Raw genomic sequence first — 16,136 nt, 5'->3', positions numbered from 1 at the left:
CTTGAGCTCGGCTTGATTAAGCTCGTCCATGCTTTAAATGAGCTGAGTTTGAAGATGATTCTAAGGCTCAGACGAGCAAATGAGCTGAGCTTTATCAACTTATCGAGCTCGATAAAACTCGGTAGGCTCGATAAGGCTCCGATAAAAGTATATATATAATATATTTGCAATTCTATTCATGAGTAGACGGTTAGGTTTTTATCAAAAGGATGGTATTTCGAGTCCAGTTTTTCACTTTTCCTGTTGTTAATATAGAGTACTTTGAGTATGCATATAATATTTTCAGTGTCGATGAATAAAATATGTACTCTGGCATAGTGGTGGGTTACTTGAGAAGCTTGAGAGAGATTAGGGTTTGAAACCCACCTTCAACAATATTTTTAACAGATGTTATTTTTTTTTTTAATGCCGTGAGGCTTGGCTCGAGCCCGAAACCGAGCTGAGTTCGGACAAAGCCATTCAAGCTCAGCTCCGATATCAAGCCGAGCTTGGACAGAAATATTTTGCACCGAGCCGAGTTTGAACAACCCAGGTTCGTCTTGTGTGCATCCCTACGGATGAACCGAGGAGTTAACATTGGTTATGACACTGAACCTCTCTTGGATGGATCCAAAAACTAGAGTGAACATATTAAAAAAAAACGGATAGCTTCCTTATCATACCATCCAACATAGTCTGATACGAAATCATTTAGGTTCTACAAGCAGACCACTACAATTCATGTGTTAGACAAGATCTAACTGACAAACCTAATATTGGATCGTATGTGGGTTCGCTAAATTTTTGGCCAAATCTCAACACGTTTAATTCTTTGATGAATTTAAAAGGATTTAGTTTCATACAGGCTTCAATTGAATACCCCTGACTCAAATCAAAGCTAACATGCGCACTGTTAACTTGGATCTTCATGACTTGATCCAGCTTTGACACAAGATACAAATTTCTCCAAATGCACACACCACTCAATTGTATTGTTTGTGAAAAGGATATGAAAAAATTATTTATCGAATTAATAGATTCATCATCGCTTATTTAATAGGAACCGACCCTTGAGTTGCATTAAAAATATGATTTTTTAAGTCACGAGATTTAGTGTTTTATCAGCCATTGATTTTTTTTAATCACCAAAAGAATCCTGAATACAATTTGGATTTGGGCAATTTAAATATGGATCTTCACTAAATGAATCACATCTATAGAGTGGTATTGGAAGAAAACAACTAGAATCAATGAAATCCCAAGGAGGGGTGTGAAGATAGGGATGACATAGGGGATGAAAGGAACTGATTTCTACATCAAAGCAGTTGCATTAGCATTATGTGACACGTCATTAGATAATGGGTCCTTAAGTGTTCCCATGCTAAATGGAATCGGCCAACATAATATTCCTATTTTGCATTTGAAAGCAGATATCGCTAGCATATATGATGTAATCATGTCAAGATAACTGACTAAGTTCACAGATAAAACGTTATCCCTTTGATTAAAGTTGAGAAATAATACGTAGTTTTGGAGCTATTGATGCACACATACTTTACCTATCTTTGCTGCTGACCCTTTGCAGATCTAGAAAAGCCTGGAGAAGAAGATGAAGACACCAAATTATCCTAACTGGATGCGAAGGAACTAAACCAAATTCAGTTTATGGGTTGTGATATATATATATATATATATATATATATATATATATAGAGAGAGAGAGAGAGAGAGAGAGAGGCACATGATCACTTTTGAACATGACCAAAACTAACTCAGGTAGAACATCCATGGCGAGCATGATGGACGCTCCATGCTTGTTTTCGCTGAATAAGAGCTTTAGCGGCAACTTTTAAAAGTCTCGTACAAGACCTTTAGTGGCGACTCCTGTCACCGTTGGCATAACCACAAATAGAGCGCCCATCACGCTGGCGATGGACGTTCTGTGCGAGTTTATTTTAGTCATGTTAGAAAGTGATCATGGACCTACACATTTTGGTGTATATATATTATATATAGTGATTTTGTACCATGATACCTTATAGTGATCTAGCCATCAAATGGTAGATCTAACCCTACAGATGGTTTTAGCATGCCCAATACAGCATAAGATCTTATTTTTAAGACAGTGAAAATCAATGACTCGCAATTAATGAAAATAAGGGTGGTATAAAAATGGTATAAAACATCATATATTGATCAAAATTAACACATGGAAATAGTAAATGAAACATGCTAAACATGATCCAAAGGTTAGATTTTACATTTGGAGCTTAGATGTATGTAAATCTAAGTGTGTACCAATATAAGTTATGGGGTTCCATACCAATTGAAGCACTATATATATATATATATATATATATATATATATATATATATATATATATATATATACTTTTGTTGGCGGGTCAGCATACCTCAACACAAACCCGACCCGTTTATTAAACGGGTAGGCTGTGGCAAAACACGAACCCGACCCATTTATTAAACGGGTAACACGACACGGTTAACCCGTTTAATAAACGGGTCGGGTTCGGGTAAACGGGTTGGCGGGTCAGGTAAACGGGTTGACCTGCCCACCTAACCCGTTTATTAAACGGGCCAACAGGGTTGGCATACCCTTAACACCAGGTTAGGCGGGTCGACCCGTTTACGACACAAACCCGGCTAAGAAGCGGGTTGGCGGGTCGTGTCAGATTTTGCCACCCCTAACCCACACCTGTAGTGAAAAAGTCATAATCAATACATGAAGACTGAACAGATTGAGAAGTCCCCAAGTTTTTCAACTTTTCACAGGAATTGCTGGTTAAAACTGACACAGAAATAAAGAAAACAACGCTCAAGCACCTGTGAATATGAACGATTGGAAAATTGGAAGGAATTGGAAGAAGATCGACGAGGGAACTGAAGATAGCAAATTGGATGGAGAAAAGATTTTTTGTTTATATAAAATTGGCAAAGAATTTTGTTCGAACAAATGTCCTACTAGAATGGATAGACTGGTAAAGTTACACCCTACATCATTAAACATGAGATGCAAGACCAAGTGATGGCCTGATGGGGAGCTTATTTCCTAGAGGATGTAGTTTTAAGAGACGAGGAAAAAAACAGAAGAAAAGATCATTTTTAATTATTGTACTACATAACTTTATTTGTTCCACATCCCACAAGAGCTTTACCTTCTTGGCTAGAGGCAGCTGTGGTTTGTCACTTAACATGGAATTACTACGTTTTGAAACCCAGGGATGTCCCTTTCGGAAAGGCCGAAGCTGGGGCCTCAACCATTTTACCAATTGGAGGCCTGCTAACGTGTGATCAGCAATGGAAGGCTTTCCCTTGGCCTACCCCAAAAACATGTTGCACCACTTAAAAAAAGTTAAAGAGCTACATTGTATACAAGAATGAGACAATAGCAGTCTAAATCAATCACTTTTTTTTATATTTACAAGGAGACACCGCCCCCAAGATCAGAGACCTAGTCGCGCTGGCTCTGCCTGCCATACTTAAGATCACTGTCCAGGCAGCGTAAAACTCTGTGAGCTTACCCTTAGTCCCCCAGGGAATCACCACGCTTCGGCTTGTGCAGGGATGACGTGAATGAGATTTGAACCTAGACCGCCTGCCTAGTGGCTTAGGCCCCATCCCACCATGCCAAACCCCTTTGGGGCAGTCTAAATCAATCACTTGCACAAGCAAATCAACATGAAAATGGTATTCATGAACCTGGTTTCATAAACAAGGAACAAAGGAAATAGAAAAAGGTAACAGATCTATCCGTAATTAATTCACCTGGTATATGTGATCTTCATGAATATATGTAGAAATTAGCAAAGGCGGATAGTATGAGATCACCTGAGTGACAAGCATTCACATTGCCCCTGCCTGGCGCAGTAGGAACCCAGATGAATGGCTTTCACAGCATAGATTTCAGTGTAGATTGAGTTAGCAGAAAGTGTTTTATCTATTGAGTAAGAAGCACACGATGAGCACCATTTTTGTTGGCAACAGGGAAATTAGCAGAAAGTGTTTTATCTATTGAGTAAGAAGCACACGATGAGCACCATTTTTGTTGGCAACAGGGAAATTAGCAGAAAGTGTTTTATCTATTGAGTAAGAAGCAAATGATGAGCGCCAGAAACCGTTATTTTTGTTGGCAACAGGGAAAAAGAGGAAACCAATCAGTGTGATCACCTCGGCAAAGTTGCCATTAGCTTACCAGGACATCACACATTCAGGCACTAAAGCATCAATGCAATTTCCAATCAAGTCTTTGAAACAGATTGAGGTTACACCAATCGAAGCAGCACTCCACAGGTGCATTTCAAACAAATATAAGAAAAAAATCATTTCTGTTTTCCTATTAAAAGATGCTATGACAGTATTTATATGAGTGGTCTTTCTAACAGAAAAAAAATGCATGGCCATTGAAAATAAGCAAACTCAGATAATCACATTAAGAAACAATTTCCAGCACAATATGTTTCATCAAATCCATACATGTAGAAATTACTCGCAATCAACAAACAAATGCATTGAGACTCTCTCTCTCTCTCTCTCTCTCTCTCTCTCTCTCTCTCTCTCTCTCTCTCATACACACACATGCATACCTAGGGTGGTGATCCAGGGGTTGGACCCTCACATTCCTTGTTTTGCAGTGTTGATAACCTCGGGTCATTTTCTTTTGAAAGAAAAATGTCACACCTAATCGTAGAATGTGGATAAAGTTATCCATAGTATTATACCTAATCAAGATGCAGAAATGCATAGAGATCAAGGACCATAAGCCAGATTTGCTGTTGGCAACAGGGAAAAAGAGGAAATCAATTAATTTCTGATCACCTCGGCAAAGTTGCCATACCTTCCACAGAATGATATGATTAAGCACTACAGCAGTAGCAACTTGATACCAATCAAAAACATTAAACATGGATTAATCCAAAACCAGATGATTCAGTGAAGGTAGCAAATATGACAAATTAATAAAAAAGTAGTGAGATTTCAATAGGGGATGTCCTGGAAGAAATCATCCCTATCTTTTGATTTCGTATGAGACAAAGCCTGATCAAGAACAAATTAGTTAAGCCTGATAAAGAAAATAAAGAATAGGGATTAGGGATATGGGTAACCATAAGGAGGTTCGGATACTTCCCATATATTGCAGCACCTCAAGAGATCAGAGTGTTCAAAACAATCAAACAGAACAAGACTTAGAAAAAAACAGATTCAAAAGTGCGTCATACTAGATACCATGTTTTATCAAACTGACAGTGTATCACAACAGGAAAAATAAGTATTCATCTTCAATTTTCAAAATAACAGCACTCAATTTGTAGAATTTAGATCAGACATAATTGAAAGCTAGAAATTATTTCTGTCAAATCATGCATGCTCATATTGGTGAAGCTTATACAAAAGCACCTTTCCAGCAGCATTTCCCAAGGCCATCAAACCTCCACCAGGACTGAAATCCAAACATTTCACAAACTGTAGGTTATGTTTCAAGGCGGGCCAGTTTGAGAATACACTAAGAGTTGGTACATGAACCAATTTTAAACTGTTATTTTTCATGCTTGAAAAGGTAGCCAATATCTGACCATCATGATTAAATCTCAAACCATCCACTTTAGTGGTTAGATTGGTAAGAGCTTTTATAGGTGCTTTCTTGCCTCCAAGAAACTCATCTCTGTTATAAACGTTAACAATCCCACTATCCGAACCTGCTGCAAAAAAAACACTATCTTTTGAAACGCTCAGGGCAGAACCGGTAATACAACCCTCATCAATGCCCTTGTGGAAGCATTTCCTTGTTCGGAGGTCCCAATGGTAAACATGCCCATCGCCACCAGAGCTTAACAGCTGATGCCCATCATTGGTGAATGCCAAGGCACGAGCAGTTCCATTCATTTTCAGAGTTCCGATTAGCTGCTTTGTCTTGGAAGAAACCAGAAGAATATACCCCTCATTGCCAATGAATGCTACAGTACCAGAATCAGGGGAGACTTCAAAGGTTTCCAAGCTCTTCTCTTCTCTGCCCATCAATGGACCTATTCTGTCAACCTTGGCTTTTATTATATCTAAACTGTAAAAGAACTTCCGTCTTCCACTAATGATGACCTGTGAGCCATCAGGCAAGAACGAAGCTTTACGAACAGGGCAATCCTCAAGAAAAATGCTCTGTATTTTAGTGTTTCTCTTGCCATCAATCTGGAAAAACCTCAGCCTTCTATCAAGTCCGGCTGTAAGCAGCAACTGAGCATTTCTGTGGAACTCAACTGAGCTAATTGGGCCATCTGATGGCTCCTCAGCATTCGCATTTATCAACCTTGAGTACTCAAGGAGTCCAGGCAATAGTTTCACCCTACTCTTCACTACCACATCCTCGGTTGTCCGCAGAATATCGTGGTCACTGCCGCCATATCCCTGAGCTACCACCAATCCATCCTCTTCATCTGGTTCATCACCTGAATCATAATTACTTGGCTTCCTGCCGAGTTCTGCCCATTCTGTACTAGGGTTTAGCTTAACAAACTGAGACCTCAGTCTGGCCATGTAGTCAGCTCCTGTGATCAAACTCTCACCTTCTTCCTTCCTCAATTTTCTGAGCCTGTTGGTTCTTGCAATGTCAACTTTTGTACTCTGCTCTTCTTCATCAACCCATACAGGTTTCCTTTGCTCTTGGCACTCTCCCTCTTCATCACTCATGTATGCTTCCTGAACATCCTCATAGATGACATTATCAATAATAGATGATCGATCTTTACATATATAAACACTACGCTCATTCATCTCTTCCCATGCATCTTCTGCCGCTTCCTTACCGAATTCAACAGAAGAATGAAGAGGCCCAAACAAGAAGCTCTCCAAATTCTTCATCTCCTGCATCTCGTGCTCAACTTCCTGCTTTTTCTTTTCTGCAGAATCTGCATGCTCTTTTTTTCTTCTCTGACTTTTTGGATCATTGAAAATCTCATCACCTTCTCCTGCATTATCTTGAGTGACGGTCTGTTTAGTTTCACCCGAACGCTTCTTAGATAGAGCATTTTGAGATATCAAACTCATCTTAAGTTACTGCCTTGCACTGCTTTTGTGTGTATCTGTAGGAAACATGAGCTTTTGCATCAACCAGTCAGCAAAAACATCTAGAAGAATACCATGAGAGAGTTAGAGGCACCATAAAACCAAAATTTTTCTGATGTGTGTGTGCACTTGTAGGGGCCAAACTATTCTAAACCCACAAGTTAATAGCTTTCAGCATGTTTCTGCTCGAAAGATGCCACCATTAGATCCAAATGTGAAAGGCACATAGGCAAAAAATTGAAAAATGAGATATTCAGAAGCACTAAGAATACAATAACAACAATGTTGTGAAAAGTGTTGAGGCGTAGCGAAGCGCTCCACCAAAAATGAAGCGAGGCATAAGCCTCGAGGCGTAAAGCGTAAGCCTCAAAAATATATTTTTAGAAACTTTTAAAAAAAGTTAAAAAATATCTAAAAATAAAAATAAATAAAAAATGCTTTATCCATGAAGCAATAACCAATAGAAAATATCAAATAAAAAACAAAAAATATGAGAATAACATTTAAAACAGTAAAAGTAACATTAACTCAACAACTTGATCTATCTAAGTATCTAACAAATAAAATACAAGCATTCAATGAAAAATGAAGTAACAAAATCACTAACAATCTATGTCACATGGGTGCGGGTGCGGGTGCGGGTGCGGGTGCGGGTGCGGGTGCGGGTGCGGGTGTGGCACTTTCAAAAAACTTGGGTGCGGGGGTGCAGCAAAAATACAACAACAACAACAACAACAACAACAGTCATCTCCATCCAAGTCTTCCTAGGCCTACCCCGACCTCTTTTAACTAATATAAAAAAAGTATATATATATATATATATATATATATAATTTTTAAGTTTTAACAGTTAACAACATTAACACTAATGAAATAAAAAACAATTATCATAAGTTTTAACAGTTCGGCTCGGCTGGGCTTGTAAAAACTCAGTTCGGCCAGCATTAATATAATATATCTATGTAACCCAGGATAATCCCTTTAGAAACCCAAATTATAGTTTTTTTTATTCAATTTAATTTTTAGCACTCAAGCAGTCTGCTCAGAGTTTGACAAGAGGTGAACAAAAAATATGAAAAACTTCACTAAATAATACCACTTGTGACTTGAGTTCTCTTGCAACAGAAACATCAAAGAACACTAAGAGGAAACAAGACTTAATGACTAGGGAAGCTACCTAATCGCTCTCAAGTTCCAAGCAAGGAAAAATACAATATATGTTATTATATCATATTGCTAGCAGTCATGGTGACAAAAGTTTAAAACAACAATTTCTCGGCTATGAATTTCTCGTGAGATTTTCAAATACTTTTATTTTTCTCGAGTTATTATCTGTAAAATATTAGAAAATATGAAAAATCAAATATTTTCACAAAAAATCTCAAAATGAATAAATAAATAAATAAATAAATAAATAAATTAAAAACTAATTATACAATTAAATTTTACATGAAAACAAATATAAAATCTACTTTGAATAAATAAGTAATGTGAGGATCAATAGTTATACCCCACCGTCACCCACGAAGTGTTTAAAGCTTTCTTAATGACTTTAGTGATGGCACTCCAAAATCATAAATAAGTAATGTGAAAATATCTACCTACAAATTGAAGTACACATTCTTTCTCAAAAGAAAAAAACAACTACATCAATAAGATCAAACGACAAGCTTCATTTTCTTTTAAAATGGCTACTTCCTTTTGTACAATTATCAATATGACAACTATGTAACACATTTGAACTTGAGAGCATAACCAGAACTAAGACATGCTTAATAGCTTAATCACCCACCTAAATGTTACCTGTCTTGCATAGCACAAATTCTTAGCGGAATACAAAAAAACAGTTTCACAATGAAAAGTGAAAAACAGAATTTAAACAAGCCACATAAAAGTCATCTTATACTACAAGAATAATTTCCTAATGAGCAATCCCTTGACTCAAGTATTCGATTAACAGTATATATACCAAAAAAAACACATTAAATTTGGGGTAGGGTAGATAAAGATAGCAATCCATGTTATTAGTGAAAAAAACTAAGAATTAACCCTGTTCTTTCACTTCTCATATGCTACACATTGTTTTCAAGAAGATGTGAGTTTATTCATGCATATGCATAGTGACAAAAGACTAAAATAGGAAAACAGTCCATCATCACCTCCACCAATCCCAACTCCAACACTTGCTCCTGCACCAAACCCACCACCAACCTCTTCTCCACCACCTAGACCTCAAAAAAGAAAAGAAAATCCTCCTCCATCGCCCATACCTCCACCACTGACAGCACCAACCTCCAACTTCACTCCTTGCTCCAGCCCACCACCAAAACCTCCACCAGCACCAACACCAACACCAGTCCCCTGCCACCCAGAGAGAGAGAGAGAGAGAGAGAGAGAGAGAGAGAGAGAGAGGCAGATTCGACTCACCAGACTGCTGCCGACGCCTCACACCAATTTACTGCCAGTTCTGTTGTCGACGCCTCTTCACGAGCCAAAACCTCCGAATGGCCCTAGGGTTCGCAGGAAATAAGAAAGGGCGACGAGGGAAAGGGCGTCTCGTTTCTTTTGTTGAGTGAAATAAACAAAACAAAAAGCTTGGAGTTTTCTTGACGAGATTTTCAATTTCTCGCTAAAATAACACGATATTTTGATAAAAAGCTAATTTCGCGAGAAATACAAAATCTTGTGAAAAAACACTGTTTTTATCGTTTAACAATGAACATTCACAATCACAAATAGCATTAAATGAACCTTCATGCAAGAAAACGGATGACATTAGGCACCATATATATTGCAAATCAAACATTGAAAGAAAATATGCACAAAGGGCATCTTTAAAAGTGGGAAAGATGCAGGAAAAGTGATACAAACTGAAAAAAACTGTAAGTTTTTTATGTCCTAAATGAGAGAAAATTTATCTTTTTGAGAATTTTCTTAAAAAGACCTTTTTTTTTATAAGAAAATTTCTCCCACCTCATATCAAAGTTTTTCTGAGCTAGGGCTCGAGGCCCCTCTTTTGTTTTGCTGCAGCTGGTGAGAGACGCCTCCTCGCAACGTCCTCCTTCGGCAGCGTCTTCCTCCTTGCAGTGTGCGTCTTCCTCCTTGCAGTGTCTTCTTCCGGCAGTGTCCTCTTTCGGCAATCTTCTCAGGCAGCTTTTACCACCATCGACTTTGACCTATCTTTCCTCTCCTACACAAACACCATCTCCACCATTGACTTCCACCTCTCTCTCCTCTCGTGCACCACCACCACAGCGGCGACAGAGGAGAAGAAGGGGCAGCGGAGACACCCCTCTCTCTCTCTTTTCTGATGATGGTGGTGAAAATTTAGTGCTTTTGAACCTGGTTGGGGATGCTACGTTGTTCTTCAGGTTTTCTTCTAACATTATGAAAAATTTATTCATGCTCTGTTGTTCATTTATGTAAACCTTCTTAATCTAATTACTTATATTAGCTGTGACTCTCTTAGTTATTTTGTCTATTTGTATAGTTGATGTACTTATCATTTTGTTCAATAGAATGAAGCCTTACCCCCAACTTACAGACACAATAACTTTGTTTCAGTCACCATGACACAAAGCAACACATATAGAGCAAGGAACATGAAAATGCAATTTCTTCAAAAATGCACACTTTCAATAGGCTATATATGTTATTATTATTATTATTGGGGTTTAGGTAATTGATTTCTTTTTCAATACAATCCTAAAAATAAACGTGAAAATACCATTTGTTAGCACTTAATATAGAAGGAAAATTTTTTCATGAACAAAAAACGATCAAAAAATTTCTCGTATTGTTTTTCTCATGCTACACAAACAAGCAAAAATTTTCTAAAAGAAAATGCTATCATATCAAAACTTCTCATAGTCTTTGTAACAACTAAGGAAACAACTAAAAGCCTACACTACCAAACACAAACATGAGTATGTACCAACTACAATAAAAAAGAAAGAAAGAAGGATGAAGACAAGTAGGGGTGGCAATTTCTGACACGACCCGCCAACCCGCCTCTTAGGCGGGTTCGGGTTGGGATTAAGCCAACCCGTTTAATAAACGGGTTGACCCGCGTAACCCGTTTATTAAACAGGTCGGGTTCGGGTTGGGGGTATGCCAACCCGCCAACCCGGCTGACCCGTTTAATAAACGGGTTAGGTGGGTGGGTCGACCCGCCAACCCGTCTGCCCGACCCGTCAACCCGTCAACCCGTCAAACCGACCCGCCAACCCGACCCGTCAACCCGTCAACCCGACCCGCCAACCTGCCAACCCGATCCGTCAACCCGCCAACCCGACCCGCCAACCTGACCCGCGAACCTGAAAACCCGTTTACCCGACCCAACCCATTTATTAAATGGGTTGGCGGGTCGTGTCGGGTTACCCGTTTATTAAACGGGTCGGGTTCGTGTTTGCCACAGCCGACCCGTTTAATAAACGGATCGGGTTTGGGTTGAGGTATGCTGACACGCCAACCCAACCCGCCAACCCAACCCGATTGCCACCCCTAAAGACAAGAGAAGGAGGTCAAAAAAAGAAGAAAAGGTGAGGAAAAAAGGAAAAATAAGAGGAAAGGAGAGAGAGAGAGTGTGCTTAGTCACTCCTCTCTTCTTGTTCTTTCAAGAGAGAGAGATAGAGAGAGAGAGAGAGATCCGCCGGTGGTGGTGGCTGAAATGGTTAAGATGAGGGTGGGGGAGGAAAAGAGGGGCAGAGACAAAAAGGGAAGCATCCTAACATGGGGCCCTATTTTTGTTTTCATTTTTTTAAATAAATTTTGGGTCAAAATGAGGGTTTTCACCTAATTTGATCATGCCAAAATGAGGCATGCACTTCAAGGCGTATGAGGTGCACACCTTGACATCATTAGGTGTCTCAACGGGTCGAGTTTACTCTGACCAAACCCTATAAGGTTTGGGTATGGTGACAAATAAGAAGACCCAATTAAGACCCAGGACCTGAAGGTTCGATTAATACATGAACCTGGGTATAGTTTATGAAATTTCATACCAGACCTGGCCCCGACTCGAGTTTCGAATAAGACTCACATTTTTTCAATGTAAAAATGATAAAAAAATATTATTTTATTAGAAATGTTGTAACGCCCCAAAATTATATTAGAATTTTTAAGATTTTTTTTTTAAATAACAACACAGCAAAATAAATTCTTTTTGAAATCCAATGCAGCTTTGGGGGGTTACAATAACTCAACTCTACATGCACTAAATCTAAGCATTAACTTTCAAATTTAATATTATTTTATGCTTAAATAATTCAAAGTTTATATTTCAATAATAAAAAGATAAAACAATAAAAAATGATTTTGGATTCTCCAGAAAAGAAGAACGTGGCCATTTGCCTGACGCCGTCGAGCAATCCTCTATCACCCCAGCCTAAGTGCTACCTATAAAATATCAAAGTAAGGGCATCAAACCACAACCCCAATAGGTTGCACCAACCACATAAACACAAATATCACTCAAAGTAGGAAATATGCATTGACACAATCGCATATATCAATTAAAACATGCATCACAACATATAATTAATTATCATTGCTACAATCAAATTCAGAGATAATGCATTGATAAAGCAGAAAAATAATATAAAATTGCAGTTAACTATTGCTTATTTTGTAAGTGATTTGAACTCATTATTATTATTACTCTTTTCTGGCCAGTAAGGGTACATGCCCATGCCATTCATAACTCTGACGCCATGCATTTTATTAATCTCATTGAATTAAAGAGTTTGAACGCCCTTGGCGTATCACTAGAGCAGTCCATAACAAAGAGAATCTCTCAGTGATGCAACACGAAATCAATTCCTACTCTGCAGAAATTCTGAACATACCACCTAGGTCACACGGTAGTCCAACCCCCTATGACCGACGACTTGAGAACCACAGAGACACCATGCTCTTCAAAACAAAAACATGATCATTCGGTCTTGTGTACCACTCACCCTCTCTAAGGTGGTCCTCTAAATTTATATGGGTTATAGGTGTTATTAGTTATTAGGCTCATTTATTTTAATTACAAGTGCACTCAGCATACAAACCAACTTTGCCCAAACCTCACCAAGGGAGGTTCTATATCACAAGGCCACTTTAACCCATCCAAATTGATTGTTGTTCAACTCCCTCACGAAGTAATATCTCAAGCATCATTCCTCACGAGACATTTAAGTGTTTATGGCATGTCTTATCTAGTTTCTTTGCAAGCACCCTCGATTCCTTCTCACCCGACTCCCACATGAGCCAAGACCATGCTTATTACACTCATTCACATGCACCATGAAATATGCATACCTGCAATTGTATTTGTACTCCTTTCATTCATTTATGGTTTGACATATGCATCCATTCGTTCATGGATTTTTCATTGCTCATGTTTTATGATACAATTGCACAATTAAATATAAATTCACAACATATGTGAAACAACATAAACAACAACTAATTAGCATAAATATCAGCTCATTGGCATGCTTATTGCAATTTATCTCAAATAAGACATGTAATTAACAATTAAACAATTCATACATGACAAACTGTAATTCGGGTCACCGTTAATCAGATTTTAGAAAATCTAATAAGACTCACAGGGATCTGATTTGACTCTCAAAATTTAACTAGGGTTGCTCCAACATGTCAGGGATACAACTCAAAAAACAGAACATTAAATTAGTTCTAATAAAATCAGAAAAAATTCTAAGACTGAACCCAATTTAAAAAATTTTATAGACCAGTTTCTGTAATCTGTAGAAAATTCTTCTACTTTGAGAATTTTTTATGACCTTGTAACGCCCCAAATTTTATTTCTCGAAAAAGCATGATTCTTTTTAAATATATTTTTATAAAATAGCAACAAAAAACCAAATGGGACAAAAACTTGGTGTGTTACATTCTCGTATACATTCACATCCATACATGCATCAAGTTTAAAATAAATGAATAACTATAAATGGATGAAAGTCCAATTACATCTCAACATTAATAATAAAGTATATTTAACAAATTAAATTAAACATCAAAGTTTTTTTTTTGAGCAATTGAAATTGCTCTCAGTCTAATACACTTGAAGATTGAGAAAAGCATGACTCGGTTCTCGTTGCAGCCTTCCGTTGTCGCATATGAGTTCACTCACTTCCTGAAAATATTAAAATTCATAGAGTTAGATAACATTTGTCTAAGGTAGAACTATACAAAACACATAAATCGAAACCAGTAAATAGAAATTAGTTTAAATTTTCATGTATTTAACAAAAGTAAATACGACAAAATTTAACATGCATTGCTAATATCTCATGTAAGCATATATTTGTGAAACTAACTCCAATCAATCATTCATTCAAACATGCGTGAATAGTTAACAATGCATGCACTTACCATTGCAGAAGTTGATCAAATGCATGAACTCATTCTTATCTTTAATTAACTTTTTTTTCTTATATGATGATGTCATACTTATCTAATGCACAATCATTTAAGTTACAGTTTTCAGAACCCTGTGGGTATAAACACAGGCAGAAGTCCTGTGTCAGGACCATAGCATAGGTAGTGTTTTCAATCAAGAGTGGTTTTATCTTGTCCAGACACCATTCGCCAGTGTCGGGTGAGGGACACAAAAAGCGAGAAAAGTTTTCATACTACTATCCCGATGCATCAAACTTTACTTATAAGATTTTGTACATCTACGTTGCAGTCTAATGTGAAGGGTTTCCCTATCTTTGTGATTGGGGGACGAACAACCTTTCGTGCTCAATTTGATACCCACAAAGTCAAACTATTATCATTCACCTTCTCTTAGTGAGTATCAATCTTTTAATGTTATATGGTTAACTTTTAATTACTTGTTTTATATGCAATATTTATATAACAGTCTCAACCAATGAATTTGGTCACTTCAGGTTCTATGGATGCACTTTTAAAACCTTTCATTTGATATCATTGCATATGTTTCATTTTTTTTCGAAATCATGCAAGAAAGCATAAACAGGGCAATGACTATTCTTTAAATAATATATGCATCTATTCATTCATATCATTCTTATCATGTACATGGTAGCCATATGCAAAAATTTTAGCATGCTTAACATCGCTTCACATTAGCATCAATACGCATAATGGACACTTTGGTCCATCTATTCGATATAGGCTACAAGGGCACGCTTGTGCCTTAGCACATGGATCAGATTGTATCACGCAAGCGAACACTTTCATTCTCTGTAGAAAACTTATATTTTTAACAGTCAATAACAGTCCAACATTTATTCATAAAAGCATGCACACATACACATGGATTTCGCAATGAATCGATAACCGAGTCCTAAACCGGTCCCAAATTATGAAAACTCAACTTTGTCTGAATGTTATAGAAGCTGCAAAAAAAAATCCATTCGATGGTCAGAGTTAAATTTTTCACGGTTTGTAAAAAATTTTGTCAGCTTTCCGATGACTCAAACCATTTATTAAAAAATCATCTGTATGAGGAAGTTATGAATGTTTTGGTGCAGACATATACTTTTTTGTTTTGACTGTCACAGAACAGTGCTTAATCCATAAACAAAACTCAAAATTTTATAATAGCTGTAAAATTTTGTTAGCTTTCCAATGCAATAAACTGCTCATTAAAACTCCTTTTTTAATTTGATAAGTTTTTTACCCTGACAGCAAGGCTGACTGTGATATTGTCTCATTTTTTAACCTGATAAGTTTTAGAAAAAAATCCATATCTCCTAGAATACGAATCATAAAAATAAAATAAAAATAATGTGGTGTTTTACACATCCAGAGCTTGAGTTTAGCTTCTTAATTTGTCTCGATTGAGTATATTTTGAGAGAGTTATGCCCTCTATAACAGAGCACTATTTTCTGGCTCTCGTTATAAGGTTGTTTTGACCAATTATTTTGACAGTCAGAAAAATTATTTCAAAATATTTTATTTAATTCTGTGAAAAATCTAGGTGGGAGTCCATATACAGAGGAAGACTCGGTAAAAAGGGTTTTGTAAAAAGAGTTAACAGTAGGTTTATAATACCCATAATTTTTCAAGGAGTTTTCTTAAATTTTTGTATTTTCCCTATTGA

At 37.3% G+C, this 16,136-nt stretch overlaps 1 protein-coding gene across 2 annotated transcripts; it reads right to left on the bottom strand.

The window, feature by feature from the left end:
* Window positions 1–5,106: 5,106 nt before the first annotated feature.
* On the bottom strand, window positions 5,107–9,611 carry LOC149822027 (Transducin/WD40 repeat-like superfamily protein). 2 transcript variants are annotated; one of them, XM_089980595.1, is made up of 2 exons: window positions 9,481–9,611; window positions 5,107–7,070 (listed from the first exon to the last, which is right to left on the bottom strand). In XM_089980595.1, the coding sequence occupies exon 2, from the start codon at window positions 7,033–7,035 to the stop codon at window positions 5,356–5,358; it is 1,680 nt and encodes a 559-aa protein (XP_089836721.1). In that variant the 5' UTR covers window positions 7,036–7,070; window positions 9,481–9,611; the 3' UTR covers window positions 5,107–5,355. The 2 variants fall into 2 exon arrangements, with proteins under 2 accessions (XP_089836721.1, XP_089836722.1); XM_089980596.1 differs by having other exon boundaries at window positions 5,107–7,086; window positions 9,481–9,583.
* Window positions 9,612–16,136: the final 6,525 nt, after the last annotated feature.

Source organism: Nuphar pumila, chromosome 11, assembly GCF_984573655.1.
Source record: "Nuphar pumila chromosome 11, dmNupPumi1.hap1.1, whole genome shotgun sequence".
In the NCBI taxonomy this organism is placed as follows: Eukaryota; Viridiplantae; Streptophyta; class Magnoliopsida; order Nymphaeales; family Nymphaeaceae; genus Nuphar; species Nuphar pumila.
Note: the sequence above shows the minus strand (reverse complement) of the source record. Positions and strands in the feature narration are given on the sequence as shown.

What these genes read in the sequence shown, in the direction of transcription:
- LOC149822027 (XM_089980595.1), bottom strand. Translation starts at nt 7,035, where the DNA reads ATGAGTTTGATATCTCAAAATGCTCTATCTAAGAAGCGTTCGGGTGAA.